At 40.1% G+C, this 22,123-nt stretch overlaps 1 protein-coding gene across 1 annotated transcript in view; it reads right to left on the reverse strand.

The window, feature by feature from the left end:
• Positions 1-22,123, reverse strand: part of SPAG16 (sperm associated antigen 16) — a 409,743-nt gene that overhangs the window by 181,179 nt on the left and 206,441 nt on the right. The window contains exon 12 of the mRNA XM_028704644.2: positions 18,684-18,869. Within this exon, the coding sequence (XP_028560477.2) occupies positions 18,684-18,869 (186 nt within the window). The remainder of the gene's footprint in view (positions 1-18,683; positions 18,870-22,123) is intronic.

Below are 22,123 nucleotides of genomic sequence, written 5' to 3' on the forward strand. Positions count from 1 at the left end.
CCTTTTAGTTGCCATTCAGGAGCCTTGCCTCAATGAAGATCTCAGCTATAGTGGCTATGATAATATTCAGAGTGTATAGCAGAACAGGGGATGACTAGATTTTTTTAGGGCTGAGGTAGCAAGAGACTGAGGATGCCACAAGTCCAACTGCTCCACTTCAGGAGGTAACTCACAGATTTCACCCCCATGTAACATTGTTCCCAAATATGGGGTACTATTATTCCCAATAGAGTAAATAGCAGACTTTCTCTGATAGGGAAGATGATAAATGATAAAGTGCCAGTGATCTGGATCAACACAAAAAGGACATAAGATCAGCACATAAGAGGACTCCATTACCCACCAATAGTCATTTTATAGGTGCTATATTAATATTCTTGGTTTTCCATTGAAGCTGAATGCTGACATGTGGCAGCTGGTGTATTCAGCAATTCATTGGTTCTTGGCTATGATTGGTGGTCCTCACTGTGTAATTTGCTGTCAAACATTTTTAACAATGGATTGTGATGGCACAGAGACAAACCATCTGCTCTGAGAGTGGGGATGATCCATAAACTAAACACAAACACACAAAATGGTTCACCTCATGGAGCACTTGTCATACATAGCTGTTTGAAATAGGCTCTTTGTGCCAACTATTTCATGAAAATCCAACTGTAATCAATTACCCCTTTGATTGGTTTATCTTGTTAAAGAAATTTTGCAATGATTTATTTTCATTCTTGGATCAGCATGATTCCTCAAGTGGCTTCTACTTTACCTGACTAGGGTCCCATCACAGAGTTGTTTTTAAGAGTTACAAAGTCTGCATGCTGCTAAGCCTAAAATAATGATATACAAGGTTCTGTGTAGGACCACAACTCCCATCAGCCTCAGCCAGCATGGTCAAGGATGATGGGAATTATAGAAATTACAACTAACCCAGAATAAGGCAAGTAGACTGGTGACTGGGACCAAATAACACCAGTTCTGAACATAGCTGTCAACGTTTCCCTTTTTTTAAAGGGAATTCCCCTTATTCCAAATAGGATTCCTCGTAAGAAAAGGGAAAAGTTGACAGCTGTGGTCCTGAAAAACCTACATTGGCTCCCAGTACATTTCTGAGCACAATTCAAAGTGTTGGTGCTGACCTTTAAAGCCTTAAATGGCATCAGCCCAGTATATCTGAAGGAGCGTCCCCACCCCTATTGTTCAGCCTGGACACTGAGGTCCAGCTCTGAGGGTCTTCTGGTGACTCCCTCACTGTGAGAAGTGAAGAGAAGGGAATGAGGCAGAAGACCTTCTCGGTAGTGGCACCCATCCTGTGGAACGTCCTCCCATCAGATGTCAAGGAGATAAAGAACTATGCAGCTTTTGGAAGACACCTGAAGGCAGCCCTGTATAGGGGAGTTTTTAAAGTTTAATGTTTTATTATGTTTTTGTATATGCTTTAAGCTGCCCAGAGTAGCTGGGGCAACCCAGTCAGATGGGTGGGGTACAAATAATAAATTTATTATCATTATCATCAGTTGTTATTATTATTATTATTAGTAGTAGTAGTAGTAGGTAAATAACTTTATTGTACTAGTTGTTGGCCATGACAAATCTGAATCAAAAGTAAATACACGTAAAGGGATGCTGCACCACAAATAATAGTCTCTATTTAGATCTCTATTTAGATATCTTATTCTTTGGGGACTTCAACACCTGCATTGGAGGGAATTTTAGACTTGGAAGAAATCTTCACATTATCGCATTATTCTCTGGACAAGAAAATCAACCCACAAGGCAAGAAACTACTAGAGTGGGTTTACTCACGTGATCTTTATATCCTGCTTGGGAGTCCTACTGATGTCACAATAGAATAGAAAGCGATCATTTCCCATTACTACTAGTTACAATCTATCCCCTGTTAGAACCTTTCCCCCTGCCAGAGCCATCAAGTCCTTCTGGTGGAAAAAGACAAAAATGGTCACTGACACTAAGTGACAACATCCCAAAGAGTTTAGCCTCTGATGTGTCTACGCCAAGTCCTTCAAAGCAGAACGTCCCACCTGCTGGAGATTTACCAACAAATAATAGCAGAAATCAAACCCTGTCTGATTAACACCAAAGAACCTATTTAGCAAATTTGTATACCACCCTTCCTCCGAAGATCCCATATTCACAATAGAAACATACAAAATGAGAATACAAAATTCATAATAAAATAAAAACACACCAATAACCCCCCCCCCACAAAAACATTTAAAAAGGCATTTAATGTTAATCAGCCGGACACCCGAATGAAGGCGACTCAATTTTATCAACCCATTTTTTAATAGATGATGTGACTGTCAGTCACCACTTCTTAAATACAGTATGGTGGTTGTCACCATATAAATAATGTATTATTTATTGCCCCACCTCACTGAACCTTCCATGCAAGACAATTTAAAAAGCCACACACAATGTAAAGGATAAGTATCTTAAAATACTTATTTGCTTTACAAAACATTCTTACTATCTCTTTCCCACCACTCAAAATAATATTCCCCTGACTATGAGTGAGTGGTCTGCTTCCATTAAAAACCATTTCAGAGTTATTTCTAGAATTTTATTGGCAACAGTTATGTTTAATTGCTTCCTTACTATCTCCACAGAGTTTAACCCCATGATTCATGTATGTAATTCCTCTTAAGACCTCTTCTAGTTCTTGTAAAAACGACAGAAATTTGGTTTGAAAGCTCTGGAATTTGCTCGTTTCTACTGTCCTATCCCTGGCCTAATGATTTTATTTATGAATAATTATACATAAGGTTCCATTTCCGTAATCCAGCTGAATAAAGGCCTAAAGTTTTGTACAAAACACCACCCCTGGCCTATGTTTGGGACTTAGGCAGTGCTTTTTTCTGGGTGGATGCACACCCCTAAACATTTTTTTTAAAAGAAAAAAGCACTGGATTTAGTTAACTGAGTTCATGTAGCACTCAAGGCCAGAATGTGACATCAAGACAAATCAACACATTTTCCCATTGGTAGTATGCGGTACATATAAATCAGCATTCCATTAAATAGTCTGGCTTTGATTTTTATATATGAATTTCTGTGGAAAATTCTTGCTAAGGAAGAATTTATACAGAAGTACTGTGAATAGGAATAATGCCAGCCATAGAAATGTGGTTGCTTGTTCACTTCAAAGTGCAGGGCAGTGGCGCCTTGAGACGGAGTTGGGAGCAGTTTGAATGGGAATTGTATGCATGAGGCTAGAATATATTCTTATACAAAATGATTCTTATCACATTGTCAGGAAGTGTAAAAATCAATATATTATCTCCTAACTTTGCAACCTCTTGGAAGAACTTTTTTGTCTTAATAGTAAACTGTCTGAGGGCAGCTGTGGGACTCTGGCTCATATTTCACCTAATCAAATATTAACATGGGATGCTTTTGTAGGGCACGTAAGAAGTAGAAAAGACAAGACTTTCAGCTATTCTGGAGAAAAACATCTGACAGCATACAATTTTATGCAAAGTTTCTCCTTTCTGAATTCTCAGCAGGGAGAAAAAAGACCAATCTTTGAGGAGCGCCTGGGGCTAAAAGAACTAGGATTGAAATAAGAAGAATTGATAAATAGAGAGGCATTCATTACAACCATCTTTCGATAGCAAATGACCAGCTCATCTAATTTCAAGCTGGAATACATTACAGTTTACAATGGTTTCAGGAGTCTGGCTGCTGCCACTAGCCATGTACGGCTTCTGAATCAGAAATGGGAGGCTTGTGTCATTCAGCTGCTGTAAACAGAGGAGCCATTTGAAATTGCGTTTGATGCAACATTGTCTTCTTTTGAATGAAACAGCACCACTTGAAGACAGAACAAAGGGTGTGTACGTAAAACGTGACTTGAGCGGTACTGACAAAGTATTGCTGCGATGATTGAAATACTTAATCTTAATGAACTGTTGTCTACACTGAATATATTACAACTCCTGGTGCTCTGCAAATCTCTCTCCCCGTGTGTCTCTGTCTCTCTCCACAACAATTTCAGTTTTGAATGCAGTGAACGACAAATGTTCTCTAAAAGAAAAGGAATGGGAAAATAAAGGGCTACAAAACTAGAAAGGATATAGCCAGAATCTGCTTTTAAAAACCTGAACCTAATTGAAAAGAGCATGCTAGCTATAATTATTTAGCTATTCATAGTTCAGTGGTTAAGCGTATATTATTCAAGGCTTTAAAAAAATCTGATAGTTAGATTTAAAAAAAACAGAGCAGCAAAATATTTGCAATTATTTGCTTTTTTATTTATTAGGTAGATATCTCCAGCTTTATCCCTCCACAAAAGATTTGCACAAATTTGCACAAAACTCATTAATACTGTATCTGCCCTGTATCTCCACTGTGGGGGGATTCTCCAAGCCTGAGTCACACAAGCTGTACCTTCAAACTTCCATTTAGATTGTCTGCAGGTAACTCAGAGGTATCTTAAGCAATTAAAAATATTAACCATGCTGGTGCCATGAGATTCTGCCCACCCGGCATCTGATGATTTAAACCTCAAAGGGACCTTTCCTTTTTGCTTTTCAGTCCTATCTGTAATTTAAGCCATGGCAGCAAACTAAGTATCCTTACAGCCATTGCTTGAATTCATACTGGGGTCACAAATATTCCTGCTGAAAGTGGAGCCTTTAGTTGGCACTGGATTCATGCATGGAAGTAAGTCAGAAAGTGGCCCACTATTTAGAGCAGAACTGCATGTTACAAGGGGAACCCTTGGGTTCCCCTTATAATATGAATGCTTTGGCAGGGCCATAGGGAAAACTGGCAGGTGGGCTTCCCTTAACCTCTTCCCAGCCTCAGTTTTAATCATTTTCATGGCTGGACTGTAACACAAGAATTAAATTCAGCTAACGGGAAATGTCCCCTTCATGGATCACTGCCTTGCCGTGGCGAAGGGGCTTGAAGAACTCAGAGAAGCTATGAACTACGCCGAGCAGGGCACACAAGATGAACAATTCATAGTGGAGAGTTTTGACCAAATGTGATCCACCTGGAGGAGGAACCGGCAAGCCACTCCAGTATCCTGCCAAGAAAACTCCATGGACAAAGACAACAGGCATATAAAAGTTATGACGCTGGAAGATGAGCCCCTCAGGTCGGAAGGTGTCCAACATGCTACTGGGGAAGAGCGGAGGGCAAGTACAAGTAGATCCAGAGCTGATGAAGCGGCTGGGCCAAAGCCGAAAGGACGCTCAGTTGCGGATATGCCTGGAAGCGAAAGGAAAGTCCAATGCTGTAAAGAAAAATATTGCATAGGAACCTGGAATGTAAGAACCATGAACCTGGGTAAGTTGGAGGTGGTCAAAAATGAGATGGCAAGAATAAATATTGACATCCTGGGCATCAGTGAACTAAAATGGACGGGAATGGGCGAATTCAGTTCGGATGTCCATCACATCTACTACTGTGGGCAAGAAACTCGTAAAAGAAATGGAGTGGCCCTCATAGTCAACAAAAGAGTGGCGAAAGCTGTACTGGGATGCAATCTCAAAAATGATAGAATGATCTCGATACGAATCCAAGGCAGACCTTTTAACATCACAGTAATCCAAGTTTATGCACCAACTACTGGCGCTGAAGAAACTGAAATTGACCAATTCTATGAAGACTTACAAGACCTTATAGAAGTGACACCAAAGAAGGATGTTCTTCTCATTATAGGGGATTGGAATGCTAAAGTAGGGAGTCAAGAGATAAAAGGAACAACTGGCAAGTTTGGCCTTGGAGTTCAAAACGAAGCAGGGCAAAGGCTAATAGAGTTCTGCCAAGAGAACAAGCTGGTCATCACAAACACTCTTTTCCAACAACACAAGAGACGACTCTACACATGGACATCACCAGATGGGCAGCATCGAAATCAGATTGATTATATTCTCTGCAGCCAAAGATGGAGAAGCTCTATACAGTCAGCAAAAACAAGACCTCGAGCTGACTGTGGCTCAGATCATCAGCTTCTTATAGCAAAATTCAAGCTTAAACTGAAGAAAGTAGGAAAAACCACTGGGCCAGTAAGATACAATCTAAGTCAAATCCCTTATGAATACACAGTGGAAGTGAGGAACAGGTTTAAGGATTTAGATTTGGTGGACAGAGTGCCTGAAGAACTATGGATGGAGGCTCGTAACATTGTACAGGAGGCAGCAACGAAAACCATCCCAATGAAAAGGAAATGCAAGAAAGCAAAGTGGCTGTCCAACGAGGCCTTACAAATAGCGGAGGAGAGAAGGCAAGCAAAATGTGAGGGAGATAGTGAAAGATACAGGAAATTGAATGCAGATTTCCAAAGAATAGCAAGGAGAGACAAGAAGGCCTTCTTAAATGAGCAATGCAAACAAATAGAGGAAAACAACAGAATGGGAAGAACCAGAGATCTGTTCAAGAAAATTGGAGATATGAAAGGAACATTTCGTACAAAGATTACCATAATAAAGGACAAAAGTGGTAAGGACCTAACAGAAGCAGAAGACATCAAGAAGAGGTGGCAAGAATACACAGAGGAATTATACCAGAAGGATATGGATGTCTCGTACACCCCAGGTAGTGTGGTTGCTGACCTTGAGCCAGACATCCTGGAAAGTGAAGTCAAATGGGCCTTAGAAAGCACTGCAAATAACAAGGCCAGTGGAAGTGATGGTATTCCAGCTGAACTATTTAAAATTTTAAAAGATGATGCTGTTAAGGTGCTACACTCAATATGCCAGCAAATTTGGAAAACTCAGCAGTGGCCAGAAGATTGGAGAAGATCAGTCTACATCCCAATCCCAAAGAAAGGCAGTGCCAAAGAATGCTCCAACTACCGCACAATTGCACTCATTTCACACGCTAGCAAGGTTATGCTTAAAATTCTACAAGGAAGGCTCAAGCAGTATGTGGATCGAGAACTCCCAGAAGTGCAAGCTGGATTTAGAAGAGGCAGAGGAACCAGAGACCAAATTGCAAACATGCGCTGGATTATGGAGAAAGCTAGAGAGTTCCAGAAAGACATCTACTTCTGCTTCATTGACTATGCAAAAGCCTTTGACTGTGTCGACCACAGCAAACTATGGCAAGTTCTTAAAGAAATGGGAGTGCCTGATCACCTCATCTGTCTCCTGAGAAATCTCTATGTGGGACAAGAAGCTACAGTTAGAACTGGATATGGAACAACTGATTGGTTCAAAATTGGGAAAGGAGTACGACAAGGCTGCATTTTGTCTCCCTGCTTATTTAATTTGTATGCAGAATACATCATGCGAAAGGCTGGGCTGGATGAATCCCAAGCTGGAATTAAGATTGCCGGAAGAAATATCAACAACCTCAGATATGCAGATGACACAACCTTGATGGCAGAAAGTGAGGAGGAATTAAAGAACCTTTTAATGAGGGTGAAAGAGGAGAGCGCAAAATATGGTCTGAAGCTCAACATCAAAAAAACGAAGATCATGGCCACTGGTCCCATCACCTCCTGGCAAATAGAAGGGGAAGAAATGGAGGCAGTGAGAGATTTTACTTTCTTGGGCTCCATGATCACTGCAGATGGTGACAGCAGCCACGAAATTAAAAGACGCCTGCTTCTTGGGAGAAGGGCAATGACAGGCCTAGACAGCATCTTGAGAAGTAGAGACATCACCCTGCCAACAAAGGTCCGTATAGTTAAAGCCATGGTTTTCCCAGTAGTGATGTATGGAAGTGAGAGCTGGACCATAAAGAAGGCTGATCGCCGAAGAATTGATGCTTTTGAATTATGGTGCTGGAGAAGACTCTTGAGAGTCCCATGGACTGCAAGAAGATCAAACGCATCCATTCTTAAGGAAATCAGCCCTGAGTGCTCACTGGAAGGACAGATCGTGAAGCTGAGGCTCCAGTACTTTGGCCACCTCATGAGAAGAGAAGACTCCCTGGAGAAGACCCTGATGCTGGGAAAGATGGAGGGCACAAGGAGAAGGGGGCGACAGAGGACAAGATGGTTGGATAGTGTTTTCGAGGTTACCAGCATGAGTTTGACCAAACTGCGGGAGGTAGTGGAGGACAGAGGTGCCTGGCGTGCTCTGGTCCATGGGGTCACGAAGAGTCGGACACGACTAAACGACTAAACAACAACAACAACAACAACGGGAAATGTGGTTAAGCACACATAAATTCTCCCCTGCAAGTGTCCCTAGCTGTTCTTCCTTGTTCCTCTTCAAACCCCAATGCAACTTGCCTCTATTAGTCCTGTATATATGCTTTGTTTCCTTGGTGCATAAAACTACCCTAATCTAGGTCTCTGCAACTTTCTTTTCTCAGCTGTACCAAGTACTGCTGCAGCCATCTATGAATTGCAGCTTTAGAAGCTGACCCCATGCCAGGATATTTTTATTCAAAGGATCGTTTTTATTAGCTTAACCCTTGTTGATGCCCCTGATATCAACAAAGATAGGCTCAAATTGTTCCAAGTCCTTGTTGCTTGCAATGCAATCATCTGATAGAGAGTTGGCAAAGACTATCTAAAAATGGTTCCAAATATGAAAGATTAGAGAAAACAAGCGGAGATATCAGAAGAGAGGAATGATACGATCAAAGCAGTAGGAAAGCTACATAATGTTAGCAATTGGATTTTGAACAAAAGGTGAAAAACTCTTAAGACAGACAAGAAAAATCAAGTACGGAATAAATTTCAGTAGTCAAAATGAGACAAAATAAAGTGCAAGAAATTCTAGAAGCAGGGATTCCAAGCCAAAGTGGCCTGTTTGCGACATTACTGAACCTCACATGCGCTGACAGGCCCTGTGTTGTCCAGCAGAGCAGTGAAACAGTTCCAAACCTGACAAGGTACGGGTTTCTATAAATTTGTAGAACAAAGTATGAGTAAAATATGACTTTGCAAAAGAGAGAGAGAGAGATCTCTTAATGAAGGTTCTGGAAGCACAGAAACCATAAGTAGGAACAGAAGACTGAAAACAAATATGATGATAATGAAAAAAGCTAAGAGGGAGCTCCCAGAGCTGCTCCTTTGCTATTTCTTCTTCCCATTTCAGTGGAAGCTCACTGTGCTAAAGTGTTCAGATGTAGTCAAACTGAAGGAAATAAAATGTTCTTAACTATCTGCAGAGCCAGTGTGGTGTAGTGGTTAAAAGCGGTAGTCTCGTGATCTGGGGAACCGGGTTCGCGTCTCCGCTCCTCCACATGCAGCTGCTGGGTGACCTTGGGCCAGTCACACTTCTCTGAAGTCTCTCAGCCCCTCTCACCTCACAGAGGGTTTGTTGTGGGGGAGGAAGGGAAAGGAGATTGTTAGCCGCTTTGAGACTCCTTCAGGTAGTGATAAAGCGGGGTATCAAATCCAAACAACTCCTCCTCCTCCTTCACCACATAGTAGCCATATCTGCATGTAAGGCTATATCCAGCCATGGCTTCATGTAAATTCATGGTTTTCTGGAGAAAACTACTCTACCCTGGTTCTTTCAACAAACACATGGCAGTTAAGCCAAGGTTTCGTTTAGTGTGTTGTCCCAACCTGGGCTTGTGGTTAAGCTCTCTTCTCCTTAACAGGAGCTGTAGCCAAGGTTTGCTCCTGGCTACAGATTGTGATTAAGGAGGAGAGAGCACAATCCTGGGTTTGGATGACACCCACTATGCTAAAGGGACCAGGAAGAAGCAAAGTGAGTGTGAGCTTCCCTGCAGGACCAAGCCTGTTTGTGTGGTCTGGGGAAGGCACAGCTCCACTTACGGTGTCACGCAAACCAGGTCAGTTTCCGAGAGTAAAAAATGTCAATTTTAACACTTTGAACATGCTTCATAGGTTGCTTTTTGGATAAAGAAATGAGGTGAACCTTTTTTCCAACCTCCTAGTTTTGTCCACAGTTTGCTAAATCAAATGCCAAACTTTACTCAGACATTACACTAATTAATATGAGGTCATTGTTATTGATTACATGCCCTCGAAGCACTGACCTGTATCCAGCTACACTGCTTTTTAAAATGTAGATTTCATTATACAGGCATGAGAGTAGCTGTAGAATTAAGATGGAGGTAGTTTTCAACATTATACAGCTTCATAGTCATTTTTAAATAAACAATTTCCATATAGGCAAAGGTACTTCAATAATTCACAAAAAGTATTAACTCTAACACCATTCACAAGCCATAGAAGTAGAGGTCCAGTTTATTACATTCTTCATTGTGACAGAAACAAGTCATGGATCTGGATCTGGTTTAATTAATTATTTGGTTTAGAACTAGTAACTGTTTAAAGCTGATGGTTGCAAACTAAGACATGGTTATATTATATTTAGCTGCATGGGTGAGGGGCAGAATGGCTATTGAGAGATAAACCAACAAAGATAATTAAAACAATATTTTTACTGCTCAATATGATCTGTTGAATTCCTAAACTCTAAATAGTGTGACTTAATGGCAAAACAACCTCAGATTGAACATTTTAAAATGTCACTTTGCTTTTTATTCACTGTGTGCAGTATGTGCTACTGAACAAGATAACTGACGGTCTTTGTCAGGAGTAAGCTAAGATTGATTTGCATTTCTCAGATAAGTCCCTTCATCTCTGAAGAGATTTATAATTGCAATTAATCTTGCCATAATGACTATGACAGCCCTGGATTTATGGTCAGGCAACCCAATCCTCAAACTGTTTGCAGATCTATTAATATGCATAGCTATATCTTTTCAATCTTTGTTACACTTATGAATAATAAAATGGTGATTACTGTTCCCACCCATCCTTTTCACAAAGCTTTTTTTCTGTGGTTATTCCTGAGAGATGTCCATTTCACAGGGTTCTGGTTATTGCTGAATATGACATCACTGTCAATTTTAGAGGGTGAAATAAGGCGGATGTCTTCTCTTTTAGAGTGGGTATATGGCACGTTTCCCAGTCTGAGAGCCTGTATGCTCCAGTTGCTAGACAGAGAGCAACAAGTCTGTGAATAACCATGGAAAAATCAGTCTAGTTTCCCCATTCATTCAGTGGGCAGCTATGCACAAATTGTTCTCCCCTATATTCTTTCTATGATGGGAGCACTACACTATAACGGTAAAGGTAAAGGTACCCCTGCCCGTACGGGCCAGTCTTGACAGACTCTAGGGTTGTGCGCCCATCTCACTCAAGAGGCCGGGGGCCAGCGCTGTCCGCAGACACTTCCGGGTCACGTGGCCAGCGTGACATCGCTGCTCTGGCGAGCCAGAGCCGCACACGGAAACGCCGTTTACCTTCCCGCTAGTAAGCGGTCCCTATTTATCTACTTGCAGCCGGGGGTGCTTTCGAACTGCTAGGTTGGCAGGCGCTGGGACCGAGCAACGGGAGCGCACCCCGCCGCGGGGATTCGAACCGCCGACCTTTCGATCAGCAAGCCCTAGGCGCTGAGGCTTTTACCCACAGCGCCACCCGCGTCCCCATCGCACTACACTATACCTATGAAATAGATGGTTGCAGTCTAAGCCTAGGGGTAGAAGAAATTCATACATCTAAATTACTTATTCTAAACCTTCCATCCCATCTTTTTGCTAAATAGGGGCCTCCGATGCAGTTCATAACAAATAGTTAAAAACAATTCAAACAACAACAAAAAATAAAACAGGCAAATCCACCAGTGAATGATAACAACCAGAAAAAGAAAGCCAAGTTCAGTCAAATCATTGCAAAAGCTTACGTCATGGATAGCCAATATACCCAACAACATTGTTGAAGTACAGCTCCCATCATAGCCATGCTGGTTGAAGCTGATGAGAGTTGTAATTCAACAAAATCTGTAGCACCTTGTGGGTGCCTCTGGCTACCTCTGTCTCAGCCAAATAAAATGTGCTGCTTAAAAAACAATCCAAAAGCACTCAAAAGCTAACAATAACAATGCCTGGTGATTAGTGCAGAGAAAAGTGTTCCAATGTCTGGATGCTAACAGAAAGGCTTGACTAGATAACCCTCGAGACACCTTCCAGCCAACAATTCTATGATTCTGTAGTCTAAAGTTTCTCCTTCCCTGTCACTGTAATTGAACTATTATTGTTGTTGTTGTTGTTGATGATGATGATGATGCATTAGAAGCAGGAAAGGGAGGCTACTGGACTTTTGGACAAGGGAATCAAATATTTGCTAATGGAGGATATTGCAGCAAAGATGAATGATTTATTTGTATTTATCTTCACTGTGGAAGATGTAGGGTAGACTGCAGTGCCTGAACTAACTTTCTCAAGAATGGAGTCTGATCAATTGAGGCAAACAGTGGTGACAAGAGACAAATTTCTGGGCCTTATTGACAGTTTTAAAAAAGCAAGTAACCAAGTAACCGGGTCTGAGTGGCATCCACCAGAGAGTTCTTACAGAACTGAAATGTGAAATACGGATCTTCTAATAAACATATGCAACTTGTCTCTAAGACTGGCCACCATGCCTGAGAATTGGAAAGTGATCAATGCAACGCTGCTTTTTCAAGAGGGATCCAGGAGAGATCTGGGAAATGACAAGTTAGATAGCCTAATGTATGTTCTATGAAAAGTGGTGGAAAGCATTATTAAAGATACAATTACCAAGCACAAGTCTTGCTGAAGATGTACTGGCATGGCTTCCACGAGTGTAAGTCCTGGCTTATAGTACTTTGAAAGTGTTAATAAGGCATACAAGTCCAATAGTCACTGTGAATTTAGACTTTCAAAAAATGCTTTCTATACTAAGTCCTTCACCAAAGTTTTCTGCGTAAGGTTTGCAGTCATGGGATGAGAGGACAGATCCTCTTATAGATCAGCAACTGATTAAAGACCAGGATGAAGAAAGTACAAATAAATGGACAGGGTTGTTTTTTTGGGGAAACCTGTCCTTTTTAAAGTGTTAAAGAGTGAGCAGCGCAGTGGCCAAGTTGTTGAAGGTGCCAAGAACAAAAAAGCCATTGCAAGAAGCTCTAAAAGGATCTCTCAAAACCGAGTGAATGGGCAATAAAATGGCAGGTGCCGTTCGATGTAAGCAAATGTAATGTGATGCACATTATGGATGAGAGGATCCGAACTTCATATATATGGGATCGGAACTCACAGTGCCTGTTCAGGGAAGAGACATTGGAGATGTGATGGGCAGCTCAATGAAAATGACCCAGTGTGCAACAGCTCCAAAAAAGGCAATTAATTTATTTATATAAATGAGCAAATAAATGAATAGTCTCAGACTACTTACACATATTAAAAAACCAATATATAATTCAGCTGTTAAAACCAATGCAACACAAACAACTAGGTGATGAAAACAAATTCCTGCATTGCACAACACAGCCTTGGCCACCAAACAAATAAATACTCACAAACTATCTCTAAATGCAGCTGTAGAAATAAAATAAAATAGAAATACAACAGTAACATGCCTTAGAGAAGAGAATGAGGAAAGGGACTGAAGTAAAACTGTCAACTTCATAAAGTCATTATACAACTCTAAGCTGCAAATTAGGAGAGTGGACCACCCAATTGAATATAATGAATGGGAAAGACTATGGACAAAAAATATAAATTTTACAGCATGTTACTTAATGAGAGAACTATATGAAAATGCATCACAGGTGGAACTGGCACCAGAAAGGCTTGCAAAAATGAATAAAACATATAATAATAAGTGCTGGAGATGCAAGATACAAAAAGGAACCTTCTACCATATGTTGTGGGCATGCCCTGAAATTGGGAAATTTTGGAGCATGATCCACAAAGAAATAAAGAAAATATTAAGAATATCATATGGTAAAAGGCCAGAGGCATTCCTTTTAGGAATTTTAAATGACGATATTCCAAAAGACAAAACTAATTTTTTCTTATATGCAATGTCTGCAGCAAGAATCCTGGTAGCTAAGTACTGCAAAGGGAATCAGTTACCCACTAGGGGAGAGTGGCTACGTAAGCTCTCAGAATACTTAGAATTAGCCAAATTGATAGATATAATAAGACAAAAACCAAAAAGTGAAGTAAAAAAAGAATGGGAGTGCCTAAATGAATACCTCAAAAGTCAAGGTTCGAGGGCAGAAATCTGGCTGAGTCTGGAATAACCTTGTGAAGTGAAAGGATATGAAAGAAGGATTTATATCTAGATGTTAGGATAGAGAGGATAAAGAAAACAGGAAAACAGGAAGACACAATGAGAGATAAAGGAGGTGCTGTGGGATTGGTGGAAGTCAATGTCTTGTTGTTGTTGTTTTAGTGTTTATAATATTAACTTGTAAGATTTAGATTTGTTTTTTTGTGTGTGTTTTTAGTTTCCGAATGTTGATTTTTGTGTGTTGTGCATTGTTATTTTTTGATAGCTTTCGTGTTGTTGTGTGGAAAATACTAATAAAATTTATTTTAAAAAAAGGAGAGTGGGCTTGTTTCATCACTGTTGTTTAGGCACCTGTGAAACAGTGCTAGCAACTATTTTCCATCCATTCAAAGTTCTTCAGATACACCCCAAGGAGTAATATCTCATTCCTAGTATATGTTGTGTATGCTCAAATATTTTCAAAGTAGACTGATTTGAGGAGTTTTTCCCTAATTGAAAATTGTATAATTAATATGGAAGCCATATGTAGGTTTGTTAGCCTACTTACTCTGTGCTACCTTTGGAAGGTTGCCTGATAGTAATCTGACAAACTTTTGCTTTTCTAGAGCATTCATTTCATCACAAGAAAAAGTTTTATACTGTACTGAGTTACTTTATAAATCTATTCAACAGAAATCACATTGTTTCACTAGAGCCTCCTGCCTTTCCTTTGTATATATTGCTTTCTCTTTCAATATTTGAAATGACATCACATGTGAGTGCAATTAGCTTTAAACCTGGTTGGAATTTATTGGCAATGTTGCAATTTTATCTCTCCTGAGTCTGTATCATGCAACTCAATTCTGTGTGGGATCCCTGCTAATGCCATTATGGTTGAGCATAATGGTCAAGTCCATCTGATTGCATTGCTTTTGTCTGAAATCTCAGAGTACGTCCTACATTGCTGCAGTCCTTCTTCAGCATCCACTCATGTTCTGTATAAGGTTGCATTTGGAGCTTTCTGATAATCAGATCCAGCCCTTTCAAAAGTAAAACATATCTTCAAATCAACCATCTGCTGATGAGCTACTAAAGAAATGATGGCTTGGCAGCTCAGACTGAATGGAAAAGCAGCTCCTTCCCTTGTGAAATTTAATGTGCTTTCTTCCTCAAAGAAAGTTGAACTGGAACCCTGAGTACCATGTGACATGAAGTAACAAAAACAAGAAAGTGAAAATTGAAAGTGCCAACACTGTCAGATTGGGACTGTCAAGAGCGATGGTGAAGATAATGCAGAAACCAGAAAGCGCATTCCCTGTTGAGTTCTGCTCAACTCAGCAACACTTGGTTCAATACCTAGGACACTTTCCCCAATGAATTTATGTCAGAAAAAGTTATATTCTCCACCATCTGGGCTTCTGATTGCATTTGCAAACTAATTTTATTGCCCGTACTGCAGTAGCAAGCTATTGTACAAACAAACATAATGAAACATGTCCCCACAGTGAAGAAATACCATTATAAGCATTATTTCTTTAGTTTAAAATCTAGCTTAAACCACTGATAGAATTCCATTTCATAGATTGCAGAGAATCCATTCAAGTCCAACCCCTTTGGAACAATGCCACATAAATGGTAATTTTGTGTGAAACCTCTGAAAGCTGGATCCAGCCAAAGTTAATGTAAGGTTTAACTACCACTGAAATCAACAGAACTGTCAAGTGCTTACCGTGGATGGACTATGCCCTATGTCTTTGGGTCGTTCTCACACCGAGAAACAGGCTGAACCACTGAACCCCTAAACCAAGTATACATGAAAGAGATCGTCTAGACATCTGGAATGAGATGCCATCAGGACACTGATGATACCTAGCTCTATTTCTATTTTTCATGAGATTCAGGTGAGGTGGTAAAGCTACTGAATCAGTGTCTGGAAGCAGTAATAGATGAAGGCCTATAAACTGAGGATAAACCCAGATAATATGGAGGTCCTGTGAAAGAAAGCTTTCACTGATCAACAAGATGCTCAGCCTTTTATGAATGGGGTTGTGCTCACCCTAGTTCAGCTTTACAGCTCAAGGATACTACTAGACTGATCTAGCTGGAAGCCCAAGGAACATCCACAGCATACAATTATCTCAAGCTCTGCCTGGGGCACCCACTGCAATCCCTCCTCCATTCATGCCATGGACATCACTTGATTTGCTGAGTTCCATACAGATTCAGCAGGCACTTTTTATTTCAGCCTTTAAACAATTGCTGATTCCCCCCCCCCCCTATTCTGCCAGGCATATACAGGCAATTAAGAATACATCTGTCCACCATAGTTACCTGATTTGTGATATAGTTTCTATTGATAAAAAATATAAAAAGTGCCAACACCAGAAGAGGGAGGAGAGAAGAGAGAGCAAGACAAAGGTACGTGGCTCTCGTGCTTTTAATGATAAACCATGATTTGACTTTACATCCAAATGCCCTCTGTGTACAGATGGGTATATTAAAAAATGCAACTAGCCTCAACTGCTGACTAAGGTGTACACGTCCAGTAACAATTTTACTGCTGTTTCTATTAGCTGGAGCCTAATGCAAACTTTGATAGTATTGGGCCGTCTCTAAGAAACTGTTTAGTTGATCAGCATTGCCCTGACAAGGCTAGGCCACAAAAGTGCAGATCACATATCACTGTCCAGATAACAATATATAGTACAATCTGTACGGCACAATCCTGAACACATACCAAACCGAAACATTAAACAATCTTCTGAACTATGCCTATTTACGCAAATACATGACTCTACAAATAAATGATAAATGATTGCTTGATCATATTCTAATTTCATAATCAAATTTATGTTGTGAAGAATTGTGGGGATGATTACATGCATCATAAGGAATACGAGCTAGGAAATTCTTTGTAAATATGAAGAGCATATGCAATACAGCAAACAGCTCAAAATTTATTTTAATGATAAAATGCAAGTTTATTACTGGAAAAGGAATGAAATACTTTTATTATTCAGTCACTCTGAATTTCCATTGAAGACTCTTTGACCCTGAGGGCTCTTTCAAGAAAGAACAAGTAGATATAAAACCAAAGCATTTATAAATCCTGAGGTTGTTGTGGTAATATGAAACAACTTTATTATGTTAATTTTAAATGTACAAAGTTTGGGATATGAGATTGTGAATTCGGAAACATAATAACTGAAAGATACAGTAAGTTAAGAAACAAGGTAACAAATTGCTGAAACTTTTATCGCAGAGAACGCAGGGTCGGGAGGATGTGGGGAAGTCCACCTGGAATATTGAAGGGAAAAAAAACTATTGAAAGTTGGACAGAAACAACCTTTTTTTTTGTTCTCTAATATTTCTTTTTGTATTTGTTTCTTGCACTTTCATATTGTTATCCTGTGTTCATGAACCTAAGAAAAGAAACTCAATAAAAAATATTTAAAAAAAAATAATATATAAATCCTGAGGTTGTTGAGGTTTTTTTAGGGTTTTACCCCAGGAAATAAATTGCCACAGGGGCCAGATTAAACCGACCAGTGGGCCGGATTAGACCCCCAGAATGGACTCTGGACATTAGAAGTAGGATTTGGAAAAAATGAAGATGCTTTCTTCCTGGCCGTAAGAACACACATGGTGTCATGTGCCAGTAATTTCCATAACAATCACCAAGAAACAAAAGAGTACTTTTAAGACCTAATCCCATAGGTCACGGCAGCAGCAAAGAATAAAGAAACCCAAAATATCATGTTGGTACAATTTCATGACTGGTACTATTACACTGTCATCGCCAGATGGTGCAAGTCCTTACATAGCTCAGAAATGGACAAAAAAGAACTGGAAGTTGAGGAACCTGTGGAACTCATATTATTATCACAGAATTGACGAGATGGAAGTGACCCTGAGGGTCATTTAGTCCAACCCCCTGCAATGCAGGAATCTCAACTAAAGCATCCATTACAGATGGCCTCTAGCCTCGCAAGGGAGTCCGTTCCACTGTCCAACAGCTCTTATTGTTTGACTACAACTTTCATCAGTTCCAGCCATTATGGTCAATAGTAGGGGATGATGAGAAATTTAGACCCAGCAACACCAAGAGAGCCATAGGTTTCCTGCCACTTGCTATAAATCACCTATTCCATACTCTACCACAGAGCTTTCCAAACTCTTCATATTGGTGACACACGTTTTAGACATGCATCATTTCGCAACACAGTAATTCAGTTCTACTAGCAAACTGGAGGTTAAACTAACCCCTTTCCAGCCCCAGGAGGATCACAGGGAGTGTTCTCGAGACATACCTACACACTGCTCCGCTCTACCAGAACTGATATAAAGGGAAATCCTAAAAACCCCATGGATGTGAAAATAACTTACAACCAGAAAAATCGGGTGTAATCATGACACAAATCTCTGATCTGCAAAAATTGTGGCACTGAATCCAATAGGCTTTCATACTGAATAAAATAGATATGCACACACAGACACTTCATAGAATGTGACATAATTTTTTGATTATTCATTTTATTTATATTGAGTAGATTATGTTTAATATAGTGCAATATTATTTTGGTGTTTTTGAAAGCATCTGAAAATTTTAAAAGATCATTTGTCATTTTCCCGAGCCAACCTTCCCCCCCCCCCCAAACATCTAGAATCTGTTTCAACATACAAATGATTAAAAATTATCACATACCTGTTCAGGTCCCATATTTTGCTAGTTTTATCCATAGAGGCAGAAGCCACAAAATCTCCACATGAATGCCAGGAGCAGTCCCAGGCCGCATAGCTGTGACCTTCCAAGGTCAAAATGCAGCCGCCCTTTGCAAAGTCCCATATCCGAACAGTTGCATCTCCGCTGGAAGTGACCAGTTTTGTTCCACTGTTGAAAATAAGAAATCTGGATCACACATGGGCAACATTTCAGGTAACACTCTCAGGTCAATATGATGACGTCCATGGGTGGTATTCTACAAAGCTTTACTCAGAGATGACCCAGTGAAATTAATGGACCTAACTTAGTGATGTTCATTAATTTCACTGAGTGGAATTCACCCAAGTTTTTGCATGTTCAAATTGAGATATGCTCATGCAATGGGACTTTCCATGTCCCTGGGCCCCCTAAATCTGCTCTGGAAGGCTGGGAGATCCTCTAGCATTGGTTTGGAGCACAGGAGTGAGCGGGGGGTGGAATACAGTGGCATTTTGTGGAATTATAAAACTTTGCTCACTTGCCTTCAAATCTCCAATAGGACTGACAGGGTAAGCAATGTTTCTTGACTATGAGCCTAAAGTTTATGTCAAAGTATGAAAATATAATAATAATAATAATAATAATAATAATAATAATAATAATAATAATTTTTATTTATACCCCGCCCTCCCCAGCCAAGGCCAGGCTTAGAGCGGCTTACAAGCAATAATAAAAACAAGCTGAATGATTACAACTTAAAAACAAAATTAAAATACAACATTAAAATATTGAAACATTAATTAATAGTGCTTTATGGTATTCAAAGCAACCAGATACATTTGTTGTTGTCATCCATCTTTCTTGAGAGATAATGGAGTGTGCCCCCAGGGGTGTAGTCAAATTGCAGCACCTAAGTGACCTCCCTGGGGCACAAGCCTGGGCAGTGTGTATGGAGATCCTGGGCTGCCCAGACTAGGAGACCTCCCTCTCAGCCTTGCTGATGTGGTCCAAAGGAAAGCAGAGCAATATGTGTGGCACCAGCTTGGCTGCAGGAGTTGCTGGAAGAAGGTGTGCAAGGTGCCATCCAACCATCTTAGGGACTCCGGATTTGTGTAGGTTTTACTTCTTAGCCTTTTCTCCTTGTGAAGATATTGCACAAGGCACAGAGTTTTCCTTCTTCCCAGGTTGACAAGCTCTATCTGCCACTCAGTTTCCTCTACGGAGCATGAAAAAACCACCTTCTTGACTGTTGGACACATTACAAGTCTTGTCCACTCAATCCACCAGAGTCTGTCTTCTCATGCAGGGGCAGTTCCTAAATCATTGAGGGCTTGAGACCCATTGGCTACTCTCACCTAGTTTAGCCAGCCAGTCAAAGGGTGTAGCCACTGTCACATGCTGACAGCTTTTAGAAGCCACAAGTGAGAGCTAAGAGCAGGATGGGTCCAAAGGTGGACAAACTACATGAGAAGGAGCACAAGATGTCACCCACCAGAGGTACTGCCCCTCCCCTAACACACATCCCCACACACCAACAAGACATATTATGCTGCTATAAGTCTTAAAACAATTCTGGAAGAGGTCACAAACATTATCTCCATACTGTAGATAGGGAGCTTGGGAGGGACTCCTCATTTGCAGGCATAAACAGACTTCATAGGAGTTCCCTCTCAGAACTCATAAACCGATCAGTGTTGAAAGCCAGCTTCTTCAAAGGCTCTCCTCTGTGCCCATCAGCTGATGGACACTAAGAGGGAGCCTCTTTGAAATCTGTTTTTCAGGCACAAATGGACTTCAGAAGGGACTCCCGCACAGCACCCAGAGGTGGGGTGGTACCAAATGGTCATCCCCTTCCCCAGCCACACAGGAAGATGGTGGCCTCCCAGGCCCAGCCACGGCTGCACCATGCAGCAAATGCTGCTCCTCCAGAGCCCCAGGTGAGTGGAGATTCCTCGCTGCTAGAGCATGACAGGGTCCAAATTTTGGAATTGGGTTGGGGAGGCTGTGGCGGCAGAAGTTACATTCCTCTGTTGTTGTGTTTAATTGTTGGAGTCAGCCACATATTCAAATTTGTACAAATTAAATGTGAGCAATATTTTAAAGGAATTTCCAGTACAATATTTAAAAGTTGGACACAATATAATGTTGGAGGATTGGGAAAGGTTGTGGAAGAAAGGGGTTAAATTTACTGCAAGTACTGTATTAAAAGAAAACATCATGAAAATGATGTATAGATGGTATTTAACCCCAGTAAAATTAGCAAAGATATACCATATGAATGATAATTTATGTTGGAAGTCTAGAGAAAAAGAAGGCACCTTTTATCATATGTGGTGGACGTGTCCCAAGGTGAAAGACAGATTTATAATGAGTTGAAAAAAATGTTGAAAAATACATTTATTAAGAAACCAGAACCCTTTCTGCTTGGAATAATAGTATTGGAATTGCCCAAAAAAGTTGTTACATTGTTTTTGTATGCCACTACAGTGGCAAGACTTTTATTGGCCAAAAATTGGAAATCAAAAGAAATACCAACAGTAGAAGAATGTTAGACTTTTTGGAGCTGGCCGACCTGACTGGAAGAATCCGTGTTCAGAAAGAAGAGGAATACCAAGAGAGTGGAAGAAATTTAAAGACTATTTAGCTAAATGTTGTAACATACGATAAGTAGAAATTATTTGCAAGTACCAAATGGGCCTAAGACTAGATTAATTGTAAAATACTATGGATTTGGATAATTATGAAAAGAGAAGAACATTGTAAACTAAAGGTGTTAATTTGATTAGAAAGAGGATATTGGAAAGCTGTTAAAAAGTGTTTCTTTTTTTTCTTTTTTCTTTTTTGAGCTGGAAGTCAGACCTTTATTATTATTTTTTTAATTCTCTTTATTAAGTTTCATATACATAAAACAGAAAAAAAGAAAACAAATAAACATACACAAAAAAGAGAAACAAAAAAAAGGAAAATATACTTGCATCTAAAATTGATCATTGCATGTACAAAGTTCCAAAGATAAAAAGAGAGAAACTAATATCAGTAATAAACAATTTCCATTTCAATTATTAGTCCTCTCCTTTGTTTTCTATGTCTTTCATGATCTAAATTTCCTTTCACCCCCCTACCGACCTCCATCCCTCCTGCTTTCAGGCTTCTTAGTCTTTATTATTTAATTCTCCTGCAGCTTACATTTTCAATTAGTTTATACATCATGAGATTTACATCAAACCCGCTATAGTCCTTAAATTTCTATAGTTTTCTTCTATGTAGGTCATGAATTTGTTCCAATCATTAATAAACTTTGCATTTTTTTGGTTTCTAATTTTTTGTGTCAATTTTGCTAAGTTAACAAATTCAAATAGTTTCGTTTGCCACTCTTCTATTGACGGTATATTTTGACTCTTCCAATTTTGGGCAATTAACAGTCTGGCCGCGGCCGTAGCATA

This window comes from Podarcis muralis, chromosome 1 (assembly GCF_964188315.1).
Source record: "Podarcis muralis chromosome 1, rPodMur119.hap1.1, whole genome shotgun sequence".
NCBI classification, from domain to species: Eukaryota; Metazoa; Chordata; class Lepidosauria; order Squamata; family Lacertidae; genus Podarcis; species Podarcis muralis.